At 38.2% G+C, this 24,921-nt stretch overlaps 1 protein-coding gene and 1 pseudogene across 2 annotated transcripts; both read left to right on the top strand.

Annotated features, from left to right (window-relative positions):
- The first annotated feature begins 1,226 nt into the window (after positions 1 to 1,226).
- LOC137716428 (uncharacterized) lies at positions 1,227 to 2,145 on the top strand. Its single transcript, XM_068455885.2, has one exon. It carries the CDS (start codon positions 1,472 to 1,474, stop codon positions 1,922 to 1,924), a length of 453 nt encoding a protein of 150 aa, XP_068311986.1. The 5' UTR covers positions 1,227 to 1,471; the 3' UTR covers positions 1,925 to 2,145.
- A 16,567-nt stretch (positions 2,146 to 18,712) lies between these two features.
- On the top strand, positions 18,713 to 21,452 carry LOC148697691 (uncharacterized; annotated as a pseudogene). Its single transcript, XR_015960411.1, has 2 exons — positions 18,713 to 20,837; positions 20,990 to 21,452. The product of XR_015960411.1 is annotated as an uncharacterized LOC148697691 (transcript).
- Positions 21,453 to 24,921: the final 3,469 nt, after the last annotated feature.

The raw sequence follows: 24,921 nt of genomic DNA, 5'->3' as shown, positions 1-24,921 counted from the left end.
AGTCCAAACTAAATGATGTGTCACCAATAATAATGAGCACGTTTATCAACATTTAAGTAATAAACCAATCAACTTTTATTTTTTTTATTTTTTTAAAGGAGGACAACTGGTGGCAAGCCACGGTTATCCATCCATTTTGAAGACCGGGAAGACTCACAGAGGCATTCTTTTAGTTTTCAAAATTTTGTTTACAATTTTAAGCTTATTGACACTACCTTAAAAATTAAAATAAAACTAATTGGACAAGTAGCTGGGCTTGGAGAAAATTTCGAGGGGTGTAGTCAACTTAGGATTTGAAAGGATTTTAATGTATTTTTTTAAGTGATGAATTTCATAGGATTATGAGACTTCTACAAAATTCATATGGATTTTGGAAGACTTGAGAAGATTTATATAACATATTTATGTGGATTTTGATGGATTTTACAGCATTGAAGCTTGACCGTCAAATAAATCAAATGATGATAAATGTATATAGATCATGAATCCACTAAAATGAAGCTGAAATAAAAAGTCAAGATTATTACATAAATCCAACTAAGTCTCCAGCTGTACCCCTTTCCTTCCTCCCCACTTTATTCTTCGCTCTTTTACGTTCCAGCTAACCTCTCTACTCCAATCTTTTTTTTAATTTTTTTATTTGTCAATTTTTCTGTAATCTTGTTTTCCGCAACTCACTCTTACTCCTCTTCCTTTACAACGCAATTCCAATTCCCCTTCTCTGCCATGAAGAAAAAATTGCACAAAATTGCAAAAAGAATTGTAGAAAAATTGCATAGGTGAAATAGAAAAATTGCAGAGATAAAAGAAAAAATTGCAGAGATGAAGAAGATAAAGTGTGAGAGGAAGAGGGAGAGGTTCTTGGATTTGAAATCCTAAGGTGTCAGGTAGGATTTTATTTAATTTTACTTTCAAATCCTAGAAAATTCACAACTTAATGAAATTCTACAAAATTTTTAATTTTTTCAATACATTTAGATTTGGATGAACTTTAAAAATGACTATTAAAATCTTGATTGACTACATCCAAATTTACATGAATTCTAAAAATCCTTTAAAATCATTTGGTTAACTACACTATGATTTTAAAATCTAAGTTTGATAACACCCTCCTTAATATCGAGGGGAAATCGAACGGCGAGGATCAAAACGCAGCTAGCCGTACCATGTCCCCCCACATTCAATATGGACAGCGACACGCTTGTGATGCAAATACAGGTAAGCATCAAGCCTCCCTCATTTATGTTCAGTAGATCACCACCCCTGACCCCTCCTACTCCTCCTCTACCAGACTTAACTATTATAAACGTAATATATTTATTAGAATCGCTTTTCAACCCGTCTCACCCACCTCTCTCTCTCTCTCCCTCCCCCCCCCCCCCCCCCCCCCCCCAAAAAAAAAAAAAACTGTCACAAATTCACGATTCTCAAACCCTTCTAACAAATTAAGAAACGAGCGGCAGCGGCCGCCATGGAAGGTGTCTCTACAAGCGTTTGCAAGGTTTTGAGAGGCTACTGGAGGAGGGGGAGAGGCTACGAGAAGCTAAGTGGGTCGGGTCGACGGCACAAGAACCGGACGGAGCTGGGTTCGATCCGTAAAAGGCGCGTATGTCGGATCCGGATCAAAATCGCTCCGAAGCTGAGCTTCCTCAGAAGAATCCCTTCGCCCAAGAATTTGTTGGTGTGGCTACGGGACGCCTATGTCAAGCTGATGCTGGGATTCGCTAACTCGCAGGTCTTTAGTACCGGCTACGGTGGGTCCGTCTGCGACTACGGGGTCGGCTCCTTTGGAAAGCGTCCAGTTAAGGAGTATGATGAGAAAATGATCATCGAGATCTACAAGTCCCTGATGCTGGCGCAAGGTCAATTGGTGCCCCGCGAAGCACCCAAGCTCGGCTCAGAAATCATTCACCACCGGCAGTAAATCTAGAAGAAAATATCACTTCACCTGCACCAAAAATAAATAAATAAAAATTCTCTTATTTCATTTGTTTCCTTTCCCCTTCTTTTTTTTTTTTTTTTTTTTTTTTTCCTGGTAGTTTTATTTTGAGTAACCTTTGATTGTAACGGGTAGATTTGAAAGCAGCTGGGAATAAATTAAATTGATAAAATGTCATGATTAATGAATTAATTCGTCTTTGTTCACTTTCTTTGTTCATCAACTTCAAGCAGATTAATTAAGCAATAAGTATTTTTCCTTGCTGGAATAATTAATCCAAGTAAATTAAAATGCACGTGGTTGGCTCTATATAGGAGGTTTTAAGATAACGAAAAAGTAGGGATTAGTTGAGGGCAGGGATATTTGGTTTGGGAACGGATATGCTATAATCATCCTCATAATCACGAAAATTAATCATATTTACCGGGTAACGGATTCTTTATTGATTAACGGTTATATTCATCTTCATCAATACCAAAATTATATTAGATACTAATTTCGTCATTATAATATAATAGATACATTTGCTTATGTTTGATCTCTTCCGTAAGCACCATTAGATTTTCATTGGTTTTGATTCAAAACTTTTGATCTTTCTCAGAAAATCCATCTTTTGTAATTGTTCAGATAATGAGTTCGATTAATATGCACATATATATATATATATATATATATTACAATTTAGTAATATTTATTATATGTAAATTATATTATATATAATATGTATTATTTGGGTCGATTTCGGACATGGATACGGATTGGAGACCCTTATAATCATATTCGTAATCATAAATAAATAATATATTCGATTTTTTCCCATATCCGAAATATAATTGAATTTTCATCTCCAAATTCATTTCATTCGAGTGGTTATCTACAGTTATTAGGTTTAATGGTTTAAATTGACATCCCTAATTATGGAGACTACATCACATCAAACTTAAAAACGATTTGAACGTTTTATTTTTCAAATTGTGTATGTTGACCCTAAAAACTATCAAGCCTATGTGGCGCGTAGGCTGAGTAACTAATAAGCTAACTACGTCCTTTGGTTGTGTGCGGGGTGTGCCAACTTGTTGGCTGAGTTCAGCCGGTGAGTAAAATATGTTGATGTGTCGTCAGGTGCGCTGCTGACTTCTTGATATTGCAATTGCAGCCGAGGAAGGAACACGTCTCGACCTCTGGGTTCTAGAACATGAAAACAAGGTTGCTAATCTCTTTAAAGTTCACAAATCGTCGGCGCCGAGTTCGGTCTTGGTAATTATATTCGTGAGAGTATAAGTACGCCGAATTGGCACCAAAATGTACGGGCATAAATACTCGAAAAAGATAAATGTCTTGATTGTAAAAGTGGTTCGACCGTCGAAATGCCGAACTCTAAAATGTACTTGTGAATATCCAATCATAAAATAAAACTCGGCTTTCAATGTGTCGAGCCTAGTAACCTGGTAACATTTCACTTCATCGAGAAGGCTGATGAGATGACCTCTACCAACAAGGACTCGGAAATCCTTGTTGACCGAGACTTGGATAATAACCAGTCGGTCTTGAAGCAATGTTGTTTATCCAAACTGAAGGCGTTCCTCGGTCGGCTGATTCTACGGCTCCAGTGTTGTTTATCCAAACTGAAGATGTTGCCAGTTGCCTTCATAATGCTGTTTATCCAAACTGAAGATGTGTTGGCGGGAAGAAAATGAGAAAGGAAAAAATCTCAGGGTTGTTGAGAAGCTTTGCGCGAGGCAATTTGTGTGTTGATTGGAAGGGGCTTTTCAATGTGGCCTACGACTCTGTATTTATAATTCATCAGTAGCCTTGCCTTCGTAAATTCCAAGATAATATGTGTGAGATCCCACATTGCCCAGGGGAGAGGAAGTGATGTGCCTTATATGTACATGTCCACCTCCCTATAGTAAGACATGTTTTGGGTGGAAACCCAAGAACAAATCCGTGAAGGTGTGGCCCAAAGCGGATAATATCTTACTAAGCGGACTGGCACGTGACAACATGAATATTATCTTTCAAGTATGCATATTCCTGTAGCTTGGCAAGGCTTGATGATTTTGTAGAGTCCAATCGGGATTCTACTACTTCCCTAGTCTGATAAAAAGTCCCAATGGTGTTGGTAAGCGAATTGCTGCTTGCAACCTCCTTTTATTTAGGATATGAAAGCGGTAAGATAATTTAGTAAATTATTACGAGATAATTATCATGATTAAAAATCATGATATTATCACTCAACTTAATAATAACTAAAAAATATCTTAAAATTTCACGTACTCAATGGTCTAGAACTGCTCACTCAACAACCTTAATTGCTCAGGTCGATGGTGTAAAATTAGGTCCAAACATTGCCCCCCAAATTTCCTTGAGCTATGGCTCTTAAGTCGAATGGTTGAGGAAATTAATCATTTGCACTTTGGAATTGCTGATTTCAAGTTCTTGAATAAACCCCCTCTCTGTCTAAACAACACTCCTAGACCAAATAGACATCCTAACAATCTCACCGAAGAAGATTACTTTGAGCCGTCCTTGCAATTTATGACTTGAAAAAACGGTTTGGCCTTCCATGCATATAGAGCTTTCATGCACATACCTTTGAGCCTTCCTTGCAATTTAATGACTTGAAAAAGAAAAAAAAAAAAAAAAAAAGTTTGGCCCTGTTTGGACCTAAAATTATTGGGTTAGGCCGAGTATGGAATTATTCTCGGCCCAGAAGCTATGTTCGAGGATTTCTACAAACCAGCCGGTTCATGGGCCGCCTAAATAAAAGTCGGCCAAGCCCTGTTTGGAATAGAATATTCCAGATGACTAGGAAGTAGGTGGGCCTTATTGCGAAGCAGATGAATGAAGTGGTTAAGTCTTGATGCAATAAAGATTCTCGGCCAGATAAGGATACTAGAAAGTGGAAGTGAATGTGGCCTAGTAAGAGGTTGGATTCAAAATCCTAATAGAGGTGGGACTGGGCGAGATAAGATGGATTGGGGTAAGGAGTCCTAGTTCGAGTATAGTTAGGATTGGGTTTTGCTACTATAAATAGAGAAAGGAGGGTGCAATTTAGGGACCTCCAATTCAACACACAATTGCCTTGTGCAAAACCTCTCAAACCTCTTAAGATTTTTTTATTTTCTTTTTCCCACCGACACATCTTTAGTTTGGATAAATAGCACTATGAAGGCAACCGGCGAACACCTTCAGTTTGGATAAACAACACTGTTTCCGTAAAATTAGCCGTTCCCGAAGCACCTTCAGTTTGGATAAACAGCACTGCGTCGAGGCCGACTGGTTACCTATCCAAGTCTCGGTCGAGAAGGGTTTCCAAATCCTTATTGGGAGAGGTCATCTTATTAGCCTTTTCGGCGAAGTAAGGTGTTACGCGTTACGACATTCGGCGCATTAAACGCCGAGTGGTTTTATGATTGGATACTCCCAAGTGAGTTTCAGAGTTCGGCATTCTGACGGCCGAACCACATTCACCATCAAGACATACATCACCTTTGAATACTTGTGTCCGTACAGTCTGGTGTCGATTCAACGTGCTTATACTTTCATGAATATAATCACTGTGATCGAATCCGGCGCCGACGATTTGTGAACTTTGCAGAACTAGCAACCTTGTCTTCAAGCTCGAGAATCCAAAGACCGAGATTTGTTCCTTCCTCGGCTGCAGTTGCCAGATAAAGAAGTCAGCAATGCACTCAACGCAACTTCAACAAATTTTACTCATCGACCGAGCTCGGCTAACGAGTTGGCATGCCCCGCATTTAACCGAATGACGTAGTTAGCTTATTAGTTACTCGGCCTGCGCGCCACGTGGGCTTTGTAATTTTTAAGGTCAACAGACCCACTAAACAGTTTCATGGCAGCACTTATGGACTTGGCAGACGATCAGAACTTGATATTTAACCGAGTTCAATCAAATTTGAAACACCGCACCAAACCCCTAGAAACATAAAAGAAATCCAATCAATGTCAAACTGGACATGGCGTTGGTCGAATGGGTCGATACCACCGAGCTCGGCTAACAATGATTGATGCCACTGGGTTGAGATTCAAACCGAGATGCACTGCTATTACGGACATTTCACACCCTCCATTGAGTCACTGCTGAAGATTTTTCTCTTTGGCACCGAGTTCAATAGAAACCAACAACAGAACTTGGGCGAGCACACCACCGAGTTTTATGAAGCTCGACGACATGGTGGGCCGATACAACTTCACCGAAACTCCGAAAATCAGTTTCAATCAACGTCAAACTGGATATGGTCGGCCGTGTATCATTGAACCGGAAGAACCAACTAATTAAATCTTAGAATCCAGGCCTTGAATTCAAGTTGATTTGTGCAAAAATTTCGAATTCGAAGCTCTCCACGGCAAGCGTATCGATGCTGCTGAATGGGTTGATACCACGAACTGGGCTCATAGTGCAGCCAAGCTCAGAAATTAATTGAGTAACGTATATTGGGTGTCTTGAGCAGATTTCCGACACACAAAAAGGGTCGGCGGAGACTAGCTCTCAGTTGTCTTTTCGGCTCGGCACTGTGCGCCCAAAATTCCGAGACATATAAGCCACTCCACTCCAGTTGGTCATCTTAAAATTAAATGGGCATCCTTGGTGAAATCACAGCAAGCACCACCATTCTATAATAACAACCGCCGTCGTCCAGGTGAAAGTATTTCTTCTTAAGTCATAAAATGTGCAGCATTACTCAGCCCGCTTAATCTTCACTGAGTAGATCGCCTTTCGACCCAATCGGAATGGTCCCACTGAATCAAACCACATGGCTGAGGCGGCACCAAAATAAAATTAGCTTAAATGGCACACACCTCAAATGAGCCATACATGAAAAGCATTCTCACCGAACAGCCCCACCGAATGAAAGTCCACTTCTCCACCGATATGTTTGCACTCGGCCTAAAGATTTTTTGAACCAATGCCAACAACAAATGGTTTTGTGAAAATCAAGGCCATAAAAATTTAAATATTGAATATCGGCCCGTAAACCGAGCACACTAATACACCGAATGGCCTTTAATACACCAATTGCCAAAATGATTAAACCGAATGGCTTGATTGAAAAAAATGATTAAGCTGAGCACACCACTTATTGCTCCCTTATTTCTTTGAATATCGACCTGTAAGTCGAATGGTCGAGGAAAATATGAACTTTCATTTGAACTTACTCTACCGAATAAAGGAATACTCCAAAAAATTGGGATCAAGTAGTTGCACCGACGCCATTCATCTAAAAGTTCACTCAGTTGTCAACTAGATTTCAAAAATTGTCACGAACAATTCCTTCTGGGTTCTGGCCAAAACATTGGCCCTCCACCGAGTTGTATGTTAAAAATTGGTAGACCAATTAATTCCATTTGGTCACAAACAGAATTCAGAGCAGTGCGCAGAAAACCACCTTGGAACTAATGCTGTAAATATGCCAAGCATGGAAAATACCTCATAATTTCTTTTTGCTGATAGGCCACTCTGACACACCTAAAGTGGGTGCTGACTTGCAAAATACTCGTAGCATAAAGATCCTTTCTTTTTGGCTTTTGATATACCCACGCCACATGTACTTCCTTCACTAAACTGGAGCCATCCAATCCACAAGCACTGAGCGCACTTCCACCCGGGTGCAAACGTGCCAGCATCCAGTCAAAAAAACCAAGTTAGGGTCAGTCCATTCACTCCAGGCCACAAACTTACATGGCATCCAGCCCAAGCCAGGCAACAGATCAGCCCATTTTTGACAAACCCAGAGACCAGCCTATTTAGCTGGCACATGCAGTTCACTCACGAGTGGGCGCGAGTAGGGGACATGGGTGCAGGCGGCGGCGCCCGATGTCAGCCCACTTCTTCACTCGGAAGTAGGCGACGTGACCCTCTCAGTGCCGTTGGATTTCCAACGGCTAGTTTTTCTAGACCGTTGGATTTCCAACTATAAAAAAAATTAAATTTTACTTTTAAAATGGACCGTCCGATCATAGATCAACGGTCCACGTTTTTCCCCAAAAATAAAAATAAAAAGGCTCAACTATCAGAATTATGATCGTTGGCCACGTGGCAGCTCCTTGGCTTTTAGATTTGAATATTTTTCAAATCCAATGGTCCAGATTAATTAACTACATTAAAATTTATTAAAAATTATGAAAAAAATACAGAAAAATTATTAAAAAATACATAAAATTTTTAATTTTTTTTTTCTATAAATACATAACCTTCATCTTCAACCTTACACCACATTTCAATATTTTCTACACTTTCTACACTTTCTACATTTCAATATTTTCTAAACTTTGAGAGAAAAAAAATGTCTATGTGGAAGCTCATTGAAGATGCTACATTGTGTGAATGTTGGGTTCATATAACTCATGACCTGATTATGGGTAATGAGATGGATAAGCGAGAAATGTGGAGTAAAATTACGAAAGCGTTTTGCAATGTACATGGAAAAGACGCCAGAAGTAGTCAAGGTCTTCAAGGTCGTTGGAAAAAACTCAACGCATCCTTTACTTGTTGGAAAAACGTCATCTCTCATGCTTCCGATAATCTACGTAGTGGGACAAGTTTAGCAAATCAGGTGACAATATTTTTATTTATTTATATGTATTCCACCCACATCAATATTTTAATTTATTTATATGTGTTACACCCACATTTTTTATAATACTGTCTTATCCCACATTTATAGACACTACAAGCACAAGCTTTCTACAATGCGAAAAACCACAACAAATCATTCAACAAATGGGAATGTTGGCAAATTGTCAAAGATTGCCCCATATCCAAAATTGTGACAACCGGTCCATAAGTTGTCATGCACGACATGGGTCTACACAGTTCGCCAGAACTAGACACGGTCGAACAAGAAGGCGACACATTTGAAGACACGGAAAGGACGCCTGAAGAGGTGCCGGAGACCCAATCGACTTGCCAGTCCCTCAGGCCTCAAGGTAAAAAGGCATCAAAGAAAAAAGGTAGTTCTTCCAAAAATGACTACACCAAATATATGGAGGAACTTGCTCGCCAAGGTGAACTGAACATGGTGCGGGAAGCAGCTAGAGATGAGGAAAAAGCAGCTGCTAGGGCAGCAATATTAGGAACTACTGAGAGACGTGATGCGGCGGCTGAGAGACAAAGAGAAATAGTTAATCGAGAGAACGAGATGATTAAAGAAGCACTTAATCGAGAAAATGAGAAGCTTAGAGAAGAAAAGATAGCTCAAGCAGATCGTGACATTATGAACAAGTCTCTAGTAGGACTGTCTCCGAATTCAAAATATTTTTGGACATCGGAAAAAAGAGACGTCGTGCAAAGGAGGCGTGAAAGGGATGCGGAAACAAGTCGAGGGGGTTATAGCTACACAAATCCTAGCAACGAAGATCCTAGCACCACATATCCTAGCTCTAGAGACTTTGTATAATTTCGTATTTATTTGTAGTACTTTATTTAATTTCTTGTGTAATTTCTTATTTATTATTAGTACTTTATGTAATTTTTTATTTATTTTTATTTATAGATGTAATTTCTTATTTATTATTAGTACTTTGTGTAATTTCTTATTTATTATTAGTACTTTATGTAATTTCTTATTTATTTTTAGAACTTTATGCAATTTCAAAAAAAAATTTGTACTTTATTTAAACACATCAAATAAGAATACATAACCTCACCAAATAAACTTAAAAAATAAAAAAACACACACACACACCAAATAAAATTACATAAACTTTAAAAAAAAAAAAAAAAACACTTTATTCTTTAACCACAAGCTCATTTTAATTATCTTCACCTTCTTGCAATCCCCACTGGTGCTCAATCAAGTCATTTTGGCGGGTTACGTGCTAGTATGGCTCTTGCACATTAGTGTACTGCTGAACGATCAATTCATTGTAACGTCAATCCCGTTCCAACGGCTCGTGTTGCACGGGATGTTCGGTCCGGTCATGAGCACAATAGATACGTGTTTTTGAGTTGTTCATCTGATCCGGCTCATATTCATCGACAACATCATAATCATGCTCATCTTCCACAATCATGTTGTGGAGAATAATACACGTCATCATGATGGATCGAAGAGCCTCAACATCAAACAATTTAGCAGCAGGCCTGACAATCGCTCAACAAGCTTGCAGGATACCAAAACAACATTCCACATCCTTCCTACACCCCTCTTGACATTTTGCGAAATGTTTTTTTTTTCAGTCTGTGGATGTGGCACTATTTTGACAAACGTAGACCACCTTGGGTAAATGTCGTCTGCAAGGTAGTATGGTCCGTCGTATTTAGTGTCACTGACCCAATATGTGCATCCCGGCGATTTTCCTTGCAGCAGATCGTCGAACACTAGAGATTGAGCAAGGACATTTAGGTCATTCTGAGCTCTTGGAACACCCAAAAAGCATGCCAAATCCATGTATCAAATGAAGCCACCGCTTCCAAAATGATACTTTTGGCTCATTTTCTATCGCCATAAGCTTTTTGCCACGCACTTAGACAGTTTTTCCAAGTCCAGTGCATGTAGTCAATGATTCCAATCATGTCAGGGAAGCCTTGCATCTCACCCTTCCTCAGAAGCCTTCGTATGTCCCTTGGCGTGGGTGTCCGGAGGTACTCATTGGTGTACATGGCTTCAATTGCAGAGCAAAACCGCATCAAGGACTCCAGAACAGTTGTTTTTCCCATCCTCACGATCTCATCCACTTGATCTGCAGATGCTTCATATGTAAGCATTCGCAAGGCAGCCATAATTTTTTGCTCTAGAAGAAGACTTAGAACACAAAAAACATCTTCTTTTTGCACAAAATATGGATCATGGTTGCAAATAACACTCATGATTTTGTTGAACAAACTTCGTTGCATTCTAAAACAACGTCTAAAAACATGATCAGGGAGTACACTGTTGCGAATAAAATAATTTTCCAAGAGATCTTTACCTCGGCTTTCCCTTTTTCTATCAAAGTTTGCGGCACATCTGGGTTTGGCTATCTGACCCACAGCTTCCATGACACGGCGAGAATGTGAGGCCTTCTGCCTTCTATGGTCATCATCTGAGTCATCCTCCATTGCGAAAACCTTATCTCCACCTCCACCTTTCTCGAGATTGATCAATTCTTCCTATTGTGCCAACAATCTTTTCTGTTGCTCCACAAATTGTTTATGTACTCTCCTTGAAGAAGACATTGTAAAAAAAAAAAAAACTCAAGATTTGAAAACAATGAAGAAGGATTCTGAGCTAAAAAGAAGGATTGAGTTTGGTGTGAGGATGGATGTACAGATTTAGGGTTTAAATGGACAAAAAAAAAAAAAAAAAAAAAGATGAGGTTCTGGACAATGCCATGTGGCACTACGTGATTGGTTAAAAATCTTATCGAAATCTTGGCTAAATTATTGCAAATAGGAAGTGACACGTGGCGCGTCGGGATTGGTTGAAAATCTTATCAGAAATCTATCCATAAAATAGTACATTCGGATAATTACACGTGGCGTAATAAGATTGGTTGAAAATCTTATCGTAATCTTGGCTAAATTATTGTAAACAGATAGTGATATGTGGCACATCAGGATTGGTTGCAAATCTTAACGGAAATCTATTCACAAAATAGTATGTTTGGATAATGACACGTGGTGTTACGAGATTGTTTAAAAATCTTATCTGAAATTAAAACTATTTTATTTATTTATTCTTTTATAAAAAAATTTAAAATATTTTAGATGGGCCGGGTGCCAGCACATTTTTTTTAGGGGTGGAGATGCTTTGGCCTATTACTGTTCACTAAGTGGATAAATGCACCGGGTGACGCAAAGTCTTTAGGGGTGAAATTGCTCTGACAACTTCGCGAGATTAAAAACAAGTTTTTAACCGAAAAGGATACCCCATCTTAACACTTGTAATTTTATAACTACCAAGGATACCCCATCTTAACAGTCGCTTATACAACATGTTTCCCCCTACACGGCCGACTAATTAAGAAAATAATTTATTCATTACTTTTTTTTTCTTTCTAATTTTAGCAAACAAAAAAAATTGGCCGAATCATAACAGGAAAAGGCCAATGATGCTTTATTCTGAGCTAAGATCTTTTAATATCAACATTTCTAATCAGATTTTGCATCGAGCTGAATAAAAAATGATTTCCAAATATTTTTTATTTGACGAAATATTTTTCATTTTCACCTGCTGAATGCATTGAAAAATTAAGCTCCCCCAATGTAATTATTTCACCAATTTCGACTTTTAACTCAAAAAACTTAGCCACATGGGATTTCTCCATATCGGCTTTATCGCCAATATCCATATCAATTGTCATGGTTTCGGTGTCTAAGACCATATCTCGGCCATGTTCGTCATTGGAAAACTCCTCTGATGAATCATTTTCTAAATAGATTTTTGGCGCAGAAACTTGAACCTTTTCTTCTAGGTCTACCACACTTTCAGTCTCAACCAAAAAAATAGGTGGCCTAACTCTTTCTCCGGCCTACTTGACAATTTTCTTAGGCTAAAGTTTGATTGTGGCTGGAGTGAAAAATTACCCCCCGCCCTTCTGATTCAACCATTTTTCAAATGGAATTGATTTGTAATCAGGAACGTAAGGAAAGTGTTCTTCATCTAGCCAGGCATTAAATCGAGTCTTGTCTTCGTTTACCCATTGCTCTTGTGGGGTAACATGAGCTTCTATTCTCAACATGTTAAAATTGGGTTGGGTTCGGACGGGTTATAACTAAAAAAAAAAAAAAATCATTTGTTCGAGTTTAAAATCGGGTTGAACATTGACGAGTTCAGATTGGCCTAACTTAAGTTGCACTCCTAAAACAGACTGCTCCTTCTCTGTTTGTTGGATCTTGGAACCGCAAATCGAATCGAGTGGGAGAGAAAATGTCACCAAATCTGAATCAACCTCCTGATGCAAATCAACCCCCAAATCAATGTATCTCCAGTTACCCCTGTCATACCCCTTTAAATCGATATTTGGCACACCAAAAAACGAGAACTCAAGAAACCAAAAAATTGATACGACCAACAACCATGGAATTAAATACTAGAGAGAGAGTGGAAGGTTGGGTTTGGCTGAAATATGATTCAAATCCATCGTGAATTGCGTAGCATCCGTCTGCGACGCCAGAGAGGTTGAAATTCTTATGCCTAGCTTCCGGCCACTGGAGCAACGTCCAGCGAGAAAGGATGCAGCCGGGTTTTTTTTTTTTTTCTTTTCAGTTTTTACTTTTATTTTCGATTTAATTCATGCAAGGGCTAAATTAAACAATAATTTATTTATTTTTAAACGAACAATGGAGAAGTCAAGCAATAATCATCTTGGGGATAGGCAACCCAATACCTAATCATGTTCTTCCATTTTACACTACATTTCAATATTTACAAATACTTTCAACTAATCTTTTATTATTATCTGAAATTAAAAATAAAGTTATCTTTTATTATTTTATAAAATAAAAAATATTAATATTTTAATACAAATTGCCTAAGTTATTCAATTTAAGGGTGGAAATGCACTTAGGCAGTTACTGTTCAGGTAATAATTCAGTGCAAGTAGTTGCTGTTCATTTAAGGAGATTAAGTTGCCTATTGCCCATGGGGGTCTTACTACACTGGAAGTGCTCTAAGTCTAAGGGGAAAGGGAACGGGCTTAGCTTCACAATGAGCTTGCAATAATGTAGTTGGCAAGAATCGAACATATTACTTCTCACTTACAAATGAAGAGGAATACCACTAAACCATAGTACTAAGTGGTAGGGCTAAATTAAACAATTAATTTTGTTTTTATAATCCAAATGGCATCTTAATATTGGAGTTGATGTCATACATTGTGCCACTTCAGCACACTAACATATTTTTAACGGAATTCAAACGGAATGACAACATTGATTTACATCACCCATTTTCAAGTTCGACATTAATTGGTTTTTAACTTGCTGCATCATCTTGACATGGTGGGTCAATTTCATAAAATCATTTGTGTTTATTAACAAGGTAATATAATCTTTGTGTTTATTAACAAGGTAATATAATCTTTATGTTTATTAACAAGGTAATGTAATACCATCTATTGTATTAAGAGAAGAGCCCTTGTCAACTTTTTTTGCCCCATTTTTTCCAATTTTGCCCTTACTTTTGAATACACACTATTGACATGAGAAGGGCAAAATAGTAATTTTGTACCATTTGACAAAATGACAATCATATCCCTATTTTTCCTATTTTACCCTCACTTTTGATACACAATAAGAGAAATTGTCTCACTATCAATTTTTCATACTCTTTTTAAAATTTTAAAAACTAATCACACTCCTTAATAAATAAATAAAAAAAATGAAATAGTTCACACACACAGTGTGTGTACTCATCGGCTAGTACCCATTAAGATAATTTAAAGTTCGTTCTACTTATAGTTGTCAAGTTTTTGGATATGGTGTAATTTAGAATTTGTGAATGATAAACATATTAAATCAACGACTATTAATATCAAGGGTTGATCTCAGTTTACTATCTTGAAATTTCTTAGTTTTCAACATTTCATACATTAGGTTTTTTTTCATCCCAGTCTGGTATCTAAAGTTGTAATTCTACGACATTTTCATGCATCCATTAAGAGGTCTGTTAAAACAACGATTAATCTATGACGTGACGTTCACATAGACAACAATTAAGCACCACGTGTCAATATGGGAGCAAGTCAATATTAAAAAATTAATATAAAAAAAAAATTCTTTTCTCTTCCCCCTTCTTCGACTCCCCTGATCCCTCCCACTCAGATCTGACATTCGTTTCGTGTTTTCCGTGTTCATGTCGTTTTCGTGTCATACCTGATATCTTAACAGGTCGTGTTATGTAACACCCGTTAAAATAAACGAGTAAAATGACCTAACCCGAAATCAACCCGATAATATTAACAGGTAATATAACCCGACCCGTTACCTGTTAAGGAAAATATATTTTAAACTAATAAATAATCAAATGAAAAACATAATACTAAATACACACACACACACACACACACACACCATACTGTCACATCCAAAACATAAAAACGCATTTTTCTTTTAAGTATATATTTACATACCCAAAATAAGAGCATAATAAAAAAAACATTAGAACATTACAAAATATCAAATGTTCAAAAGATTTGCAAAATTAAGGACATTGGAACCTTGCACATTTTCTTCCGCACATTCACAAGATGGACACATAGTGAGGGTGGTTGTTGGCATATGCATGTACAAAGGTTGGTTTAATTTGTGAGTGTTTCACATAACTTCTTCAAGAACTCACAGTCTACCTCAGTTTACTTAAGCTTTGTCCTACTATATCCTAATCGTTGTTTGGTATGAAATTATGAATAGGTTGTGGCATTTCTTGCAGCCATGGATATCATGGCTGAGCAATTTCCTGGAGCTTTCTCTGGGTATTCTCTATAGGTACTTCACTTTTCCCTTATAATTTGTTACTGATGCTAAATATATTATAAGAGAAAGTCTAATTGTTTGATAAAAAGGATCATTTTCAGTATAATATTGACATTCAAATGAAAAGAATGATAAAATGCTTTGCGTGAAGAATGAAATCCAAATAACAATTAGCTCAAGAACTACAGTCCAATTCAAATCGAAAACCCACATTAGAATTACATACCTCCCAATAGATTAAACTACATACATCACAATACATCCTAGATAACAATTAGCACAAGAAATAATGCAAAATTTAGGAAGGACTAGGTTTAGATTTGGCAGGTTTAAGCATAAATTAACATCAGAGGTTTAGATTTGGTAGGTTTAAGCATCAATTAACACGAAACCTTAACAAAAACTAGAAGAAGAAAAAAAAAAACCAAATCTGAAAACGCAGTTCTTGATCAAAATTCCAATTAAATTCAAAATTGCCTACTCATATTGAAATCCCAATCCCAATGGACCCAATCCCAGCTTTTCAATTTTTGGAGAAGTAGACTTACGGTAGCAGTGTTGTCGACAGCTGTGGTGTTGTCGAAGAGGAGAGGGTTACGGGAGTGGGGAGAGGAAAGGGATTAGGGCTTTTGTTTTGATCAAATGGTAAAATTGGAAAATAATGGAATAGAGAAGGGCTTTTTTCATCCAAAAAAGTTCTAATAATAGAAGTGAAATAGAATCTAACAGTACAGATTTACTCTTATTTATTAATGACAGACTTTACAACTTTCGTGAATAGCTTAACTTCGAAATTCGCCATTATAATCATATAAATCATAGATCAAAATTTAACCGTTGATTGTTGTTTACATTTACGCTTCATTTTTCTCATCAAATTTTGTTTTTTGTTTTTTTTTTTTTTTTTTTTTTTTTTGAGATTTTCTTTTTTGAAAAAATGATCTATTAGAGGATGCAGGAAGATGAACGGTTTGTATCGTTGATATTAAGTTCAAAGTTTTACGGTTAGTGAAAATATTGCTTGATGTCTATAAAGTTTCTACAAACTATATGACATCGACTCATATTTCAGTTAACCGTAAATATTGAAACGTGATATCAAAAATCTGAATCGTTCATCTTCTTACATCCGCTAGATGATCATGTTTAAAACAAAAAAATTAAAAAATGAAATTCGGTAAGAAGAATAAAGCTAAATGACAATCAATGGTTAAATATAAATTTAAGGTTTATGGATTATAGTGATGGATTTCGAAGCTGACCCCTTCATGAAAGTTGTAAAGCTTGTCACTATGAGTGATTGTATATATATATATATATATATATATATATATATATATATATATTTTTTTTTTTTTTTACATTTTTTACACTTCTACAATAATTATTATTAATTTTATTAAATTTTTCCTCAAATAAAAAACATTATTCATGAGGGTTTGGAGGATTTTAAAAATCTAAACGATAATGTAATTGTAACCATTATCTCCTTGTCGATGAATAATGATGAATCACGAGTGTTTATATGTGACATCCCACATCGCCCAGGGGAGTGATCCTTATATGTATATTCTCATCCCTACCTAGCACGAGGCATTTTGGGAGCTCACTGGCTTCGGGTTCCGTAGGAACTCCGAAGTTAAGCGAGAAGGGGGCTAGAGCAATCCCATGATGGGTGACCCACTAGGAAGTTGCTCGTGAGTTCCCAAAAACAAAACTGTGAGGAAATAGTAAGCCCAAAGCGGACAATATCGTGCTAAGGTGGTGAAGCGGGCCCGGGAAGTGATCCGCCCCGGGCCGGGATGTGACAATTTGGTATCAGAGCCTAACCCTGGCCGTGGTGTGCCAACGAGGACGTCGGGCCCCTAAGGGGGGTGGATTGTGACATCCCACATCGCCCAGGGGAGTGATCCTTATATGTATATTCCCATCCCTACCTAGCACTAGGCCTTTTGGGAGCTCACTGGCTTCGGGTTCCGTAGGAACTCCGAAGTTAAGCGAGAAGGGGGCTAGAGCAATCCCATGATGGGTGACCCACTGGGAAGTTGCTCGTGAGTTCCCAAAAACAAAACCGTGAGGGAATGGTAAGCCCAAAGCGGACAATATCGTGCTAAGGTGGTGAAGCGGGCCTGGGAAGTGATCCGCCCCGGGCTGGGATGTGACAATTTGGTATCAGAGCCTAACCCTGGCCGTGGTGTGCCAACGAGGACGTCGGGCCCCTAAGGGGGGTGGATTGTGACATCCCACATCGCCCAGGGGAGTGATCCTTATATGTATATTCTCATCCCTACCTAGCACGAGGCCTTTTGGGAGCTCACTGGCTTTGGGTTCCGTAGGAACTCCGAAGTTAAGCGAGAAGGGGGCTAGAGCAATCCCATGATGGGTGACCCACTAGGAAGTTGCTCGTGAGTTCCCAAAAACAAAATCGTGAGGGAATGGTAAGCCCAAAGCGGACAATATCGTGCTAAGGTGGTGGAGCGGGCCCGGGAAGTGATCAGCCCCTGGCCGGGATGTGACATTATATATTCTTTCACATTTTCATACTTGTATGTATGTCTTCTTAGTTTTTGCCTATACAAATACTATGCTAGTTTATTTTAATTTTGGACAACAACATGTTAAGTAAAATTTATTCTAGTAATGACAATAAAGAACTCTCATAATAAAAATACATAATGACTATTTTCTTTATAAAAAAAAAACTTATATAGAATAATAATACAAAACTATATATTTAACATAGAATATATTGTATATATTAATATGGTTATTTTATTTTATTATAAATCTTTTAGTAATTAAACTTTAAAATTATCAAAATAATTTTTTTATCGAAACGGCTTACTCACGTGTTACCCGTATGTATACCTGTTATTAACACGTTCTTAACGGATCACTTAATAATGACCCGATTAGTTTTCATGTTGACTTGAAACCCGTTATTTTCGTGTCATGTGACCGTGTCATATTAGAAAATGACCGGCCTACTCCCCATCCTCCCTTTTCACCTCCCCAAACCACCTCCCCCCTTTCTTCCACCCTCTTCACCTCCATTCCCTTCTCTTTCCCCAAATCAACCTACACCCAACCCCCACCATCCATCATCGTACCCCAAGCATCGATACCCGTATTAACCATGTAAATGCCGAGTGACAAGAGTTGTTGTAGACCATTAGATCAAAGATTGGTTAGAGAAATATTGACCATTGAATGTGAGTTAGTTAGGAGGTTACTTAATTGTTAAGACTTCTTCCTTGTATAAATAGTGAGCTAGATCACCTTCTGATGTAATCAACATTCTCTCTCTAGAAATATATACAAGACTCTTCATTTGTTTCTCTCTCTAAGATTTGTACCGTCATTGTTATCATGGTATCAAGAGCTTAGGTTTTTCATCGGGCCTGAGTCTCTATGATAATCTGTGTTGATTTGTGCAAAATTTGGATCTCTGAGTTAGAAATTTCGAGTCGGTGAATGGAGTCGGTGATTTCAAGTCGGCGAATTGGAGTCAGTGTTTGGAGTGTTTGGCCCCGGTGATTGTTGTGATTCTGGTTGCGGTTCAGGAGATACCTGAAGGAGTATCTGTGCTGGTGTGAGGACGGTGATTGTTGAAGCGTCTCAACAATGGCGGTGGACTTTCCGATTGAGCAAGATGATATCATTTCAGGTCATTCCTTTTTATTGCTCTAATTGATTGAGAATTTGATGCGTAATCTGAAGCACGAAGCTGTTTGTGTTGAGTGATTGTTGAAAATTTGGTGAATCTTGCAATTTTTTTTTAGGCACGAAGCCCTATGTTTGTAGCTTGTGGTTGATTTGTTAAAGCACGAAGCTTAGTTTGATGATTGTTTGATTTCTTGAAAACCGATTCCTAGCACGAAGCTCATTGATTATTCAAGAAAATCATGAAATTTTGTTCAATTAGGGCAAGAAGCTCTCTGATTTGGTCTACGTGCACAAAGCTCTCTGATCTGTTGCAAAATTCTTGTCTGCATTGACACGAAGTCATTCTTTGGAGTTGTTTACAGTGTTTTGCTTTGTCAGAATTGCATTCTGTGTTGTAGTATTGGTATAGTCTTACATAAAGTTACGTATTTCTTGTAACAATGACAACTTCATCACTCAAGATTGATGGATTGCTGGGAATGCTTACAATTCGCCTACAAGATGATAATTTTGCTAAGTGGTCATTTCAATTTTGGTTCGTCTTGGAAGGGTATGATCTTTTCGAATACTTTGATAGTACAAGTGTCTGTCCGCCTAAGTATGTTGTCTTTTTGGAGAGTGGAGTGACAAAGGAAATCACAGCTATTCATCGTGAATGGATAAAGACAGATAAGGCTTTACTAAGTCTTCTTATTGATACTCTCGGCAATGAAGCTATTGAATACTTTGTAGGGAGTAAGACTGCCCATAAGACATGGACACAACTTACTGGTCGATATGCTACTGTCTCACGTGCTCAAATTAATCATCTTAAGACCGAGCTGCATACAATTAAGAAATGAGCTGATTCCATTGAAAAGTATTTGCTCAAACTTAAGCATTTGAAGGATTAGTTATTGGCTGCAGGAGAAAGTATTTCGGAGAATGATTTGATTGTTGCAGCTTTAGCTGGTTTGCCTTCTGAATATAACATGATCCATACTGTGATTGTGGCACGAGAAACACTAATAACATTGAAAGAGTTTCGTGCACAACTACTGAGTGCCGAAAGAACTGCTGAGGAGTATCAATCTGCTATGCAATTTCCTATGACAGGAATGTTTTCTCAAGGTGAATCATCTGCTACAGGGGCTAGTGGACAGTTTTATCAAGGAGAAAACTCTAATTCAAGAGCTAATCGTCAGTTTTATCAAGAAGAGAGTTCTACTTCTCAGAATTATAATGGAGCATGTTTTGTGGGCCAATCACAGAGACAAGGTGGTAACTATCATAATGGAAGTCAGAATTATACCAATGTAAGACAGTCTCACAGAAACCACACTGGTTTCAATGGCTCTCGGTTCTACACAAAACCAAGGTTTAATGCTGGTAATTCTGGGGGTTTTAACAACAGAGGCAATGGTAGTTTCTCTGGTTCCTCAAACAATAATAGGAGCAATTCTACCTGGACTTCTTGGAATGGAAACAGTGGTATCAAATCCAACATTATTCCTGAATGCCAGATCTATAGCAAGAGATGGCACACTGCACTCAATTGCTACTACAAAAATGAACAGTTACCATATTCCAATGGTCTAATCCCTGAGTGCCAGATCTGTGGAAAGCGAGGACATATTGCTCTTAACTGTTACCATCGAAGCAATTATTCCTTCCAGGGTGTAGACTTCAACAATAATCAAGGTTGGATCATGGATACTGGGGTAACACATCACATGACCGGTAACCTTGAGGACTTGAATATGATTGCACCATTTGATGGTGATCAGAAAATCACAGTTGGCAGTGGTGAATGTCTTCCAGTGAAGAATACTGGTTCTTCTTCTATTCACACATTGTCTAAACCCTTAAATCTCTATACTGTTTTGCATGTTCCTGAGTTAACTGCAAGTCTCATTTCTGTCTATACTTTATGCAAGGATAATAATTGCTATGTAATTCTTGATGAATTTGGGTTTTGGATGTAGGACAAGGCAACAAAGACAATACTCATGAGAAGAAAGAGTAGTGGGGGATTATATCACATACCAAAGCAGCTTTTCTTCCAGAACAATCAGTTGAGGCAGTCTACACCAAAAGCATTTCTTGGGAGTTAATAAAGGCTTCTTTATGGCATCATCGGTTAGGTCATCCTACCAATGAAGTTCTACATCGTATGCTATCCCATTCTCAAATTACCTATAAGAGTGATATAAATAAGTATGTTTGCAGTTTTTGTCCTAAAGGCAAAATGTCTAGACAAGTGTTTGAAACTAGAACTTTGGGGTCTGTAAAACCATTTAAGAGGATCAGCAGTGATGTATGGGGACCAGCTTCAGTTGTATCAATAGAGGGTTATAGATACTATTTGAGTTTTATTGATGATTGTACTAAATTCACATGGATATTCCTTTTAATATACAAATCTCAAGTTCTGGAAGTTTTTCAGTCTTTCTATGCATTCATTCGAACTCAGTTTCAAGCAGTTGTTAAAATTTTCCAATCTGATGGTGGTGAAGAATATATGAGTTTGGCTTTTAAGAAGTTTCTTAATGCAACATGTATATTGCACTTGGTATCATGTCCTTACACTCCCCAACATAATGGTACTGCTAAAAGAAAACACGTGCATATATTAGAAACTGCCATTACCTTACTTACCTCAACTAATCTTCCACATAACTTTTGGTATCATGCCTGTGCACATGCAGTTTTTCTTATCAATCGGATGCCATGTAAATCTTTAAGTATACAGTCTCCATTTTTCCAATTGTTCAAAGTTCAACCTGTGTTGCATTCTCTGAAATTTTTTGGCACATCTGTGTATCCTTACCTTAGACCCTATACCTCATCCAAATTAGATGCAAGAACAGATCAATGTGTATTTATGGGATATGCCTTAGGCTATAAGGGTGTGCTTTGTTACCATAGAGCTACCAGGAGGTTGTATATCTCTAGACATGTGGTTCATGATGAGCAGACATTTTCGTTTTATCACAATAGTTCTTCAACCGGTGCACCGAATGTTGTTGGACCAGTTTCTAGATATCATCATGTGATTGTTCCTTATGTTCTACCAGTTCATGTTGAAAATTCACAATGGGATTCTTCTTCTTCACAAAGTTTCAGGAGTGAGAATTCTGTTCAAGATCAAGTACGTTCAGAAATACGAGTTCCTTCACAGAGTTCTCCAGAATCCACAAATGTTCAAGTTCCTTCTCAGCTCCAAGGTTCCTCACCCCACATTACTCTACTCTCTGCACCAACTCTCAACTCTTTATTGCTTGTCCATAACCCAGAGTCAATTGAGGTAGGTCCTTCTTTTTACCCAAATAATGATTCAAGTTTAGTACATGCTATATCTCATCCAGTATCTCCAAGTGAGCATCCTATGCAAACTAGACTAAAGTCAAGTGCAATTCAATGGAAGGATTATAGTGCTTATTCTGCTCATTCTCATTTTTCTTCTTTGTCTGGTGATTTTGCATTTTGTGGATATACTGCCTTGCTCACTATTACAGAAAGTGATGAACCTTCGTCATATAAAGCTGCTGTTAAAAGTGCAAAGTGGAGAGAAGCAATGGTGGATGAATTCACAGCTTTACGAAGACAAGGTACATGGATTCTTGTTCCTCCACCTTTGAACAGGAATATAATTGGTAGCAAGTGGGTCTACAAAGTCAAGAGGGATCAACATGGTGTAATTTCCAGATACAAAGCACGGCTTGTTGCTTAAGGGTTCAGTCAAGAACAAGGGTTGGATTATGCAGATACATTTAGTCATGTGGTCCGATATAGTACAGTTTGCTGCATCTCAAAAATGGCCTCTTAGACAATTAGATGTGAAGAATGCTTTTCTTCACGGGGATTTACAAGAAAAAGGTGTTTATGAATCAACCCCAAGGTTTCCAAGATTCTGAGCATCCTAATTATGTGTGCAAATTAGTCAAGTCCCTATATGGTTTAAAACAGGCACCTAGGGCCTGGAATTCTAAATTCACAACCTATTTGCCTACATTGGGATTTGTTGTCTTAGATTCTGATACTAGTCTTTTTGTCAAAACACAAGGTGCTGATGTAGTGATCCTTCTACTCTATGTCTATGATATTATCATTACTGGCTCTAGTTCCTTCCTGGTACAACAAGTGATTGATGCTTTAGGAGAAGTTTTTGAAATGAAAGACATGGGATAGCTTACATTTTTTTTGGGATTGCAGATTACATATCAAGCAAATGGTGATCTATTTATATCTCAGTCCAAGTATATTCAGGATTTGTTGAAAAAGGCTGGTCTTGAGTCTTGTAAACCTTGTTCCACTCCCTGCAAGCCTCACACTCAACTACTCAAAGATAAGGGTACACCATTGCCAGCTCCAACTATGTTTCGAAGTTTGGTGGGAGCACTTCAATATCTTACATTTACTCGTCCAGACATTGCATATGTTGTGAATTATGCTTGTCAGTTTATGCCTACCCCAACAGATGTTCATTTCTCCCTTGTTAAAAGGATCCTACGATATCTTCACGGCACTGCAGCTTGTGGTCTTAACTATTCTGCCAGTTCACAGTTACACTTGACAGCTTTTAGTGATGCAGATTAGGCCTATGATATTAACACGAGGAGATCTACCACAGGTTATGTTGTGTTCTTAGGTCTTAATCCTATATCTTGGCAATCTAAGAAGCAAAGGGGGTATCTCGAAGTTCCACAGAGGCTGAGTACAAAGCCTTAGCTAATGCAGCTGCAGATATGGCTTGGGTCCGATTGATTTTGAAAGACTTGTAGGTGTTTTTACCTCATCTTCCTCTGTTACGTTGTGATAATATCTCTACATTGGCACTGTGCTCTAACCATGTCTTTCATACTCGGATCAAACATTTGGACACAGATTTCCATTTTGTTCGAGAAAGGGTGCAGGAAGGGGATTTGCAGGTGGAATATATTTCCACTATAGACCAAATAGCTGATACTTTGACTAAGGGCTTACATGGTCCCTTGTTTCTTCATCATTGTTGCAATCTCAAACTTGGTTACCCAAGTTGAGATTGAGGGGGGATATTAACCATGTAAATGCCAAGTGACAAGAGTTGTTGTAGACCATTAGATCGAAGATTGGTTAGAGAAATATTGACCATTGAATGTGAGTTAGTTAGGAGGTTACTTAATTGTTAAGACTCCTTCCTTGTATAAATAGTGAGCTGGATCACTTTCTGATGTAATCAACATTCTCTCTCTAGAAATATATACAAGACTCTTCATTTGTTTCTCTCTCTAAAATCTCTCTTGATTTGTACCGTCATTGTTATCAACCCGGGGCTGCGACCGCTGGAGTTCGGAACATCGCCAATATTATTGTCGAGGTCCGTCAGGCGTTTGGCATAATTTGGGCCTCCGAGCTCCACAATCTGCCACTCCCAATGGACCTTCGCTCGAATCAGCTTATTGATCTTGTCGTTGAGGTCGCATGTCCGATGCTCCCCGAGGGCTTCGTTCTAAATCTCGGCGACCTTTCGGCCGATTTCCCTCTATGATTTGCTGCCGCCATCTAGAGGCCTCAGCGAGGTCGCAAGACTCGGAGGCGAGGTATGGGCGTCGCTCTTGGCTTCTTCTTTTCTTCGGCTTTGAGGGCAATGAATCGATTGAGCAACGACTGCGTTTTCTCTTCGTTACGAGCCAGTGCAATTAATTTGCAGTAGATATGGATTCAGGCGAGAAGCGTCGTGGAATTTGATTAAAACCTAAAACTAACCCTAGGTGGACAATGCAAAGTGTGCAGTCTTGGATAATCGATGATTTTTTGTTCAACCTTGAGAGCGAAATAGTGGCTGTTAACCGCGAAAGGTGAAAATTTGTAACTGTTGAACTTAACTGATATTAGCAGAAGCTTTGGGTGCGGCGATGGATGGTGGGGTTAGGTG

This window comes from Pyrus communis, chromosome 3, assembly GCF_041283825.1.
Source record: "Pyrus communis isolate YQ-2024b chromosome 3, ASM4128382v1, whole genome shotgun sequence".
NCBI lineage: Eukaryota > Viridiplantae > Streptophyta > Magnoliopsida > Rosales > Rosaceae > Pyrus > Pyrus communis.
The sequence above is the reverse complement of the archived record's forward strand: the minus strand, read 5'-3'. Positions and strand labels throughout refer to the sequence as shown.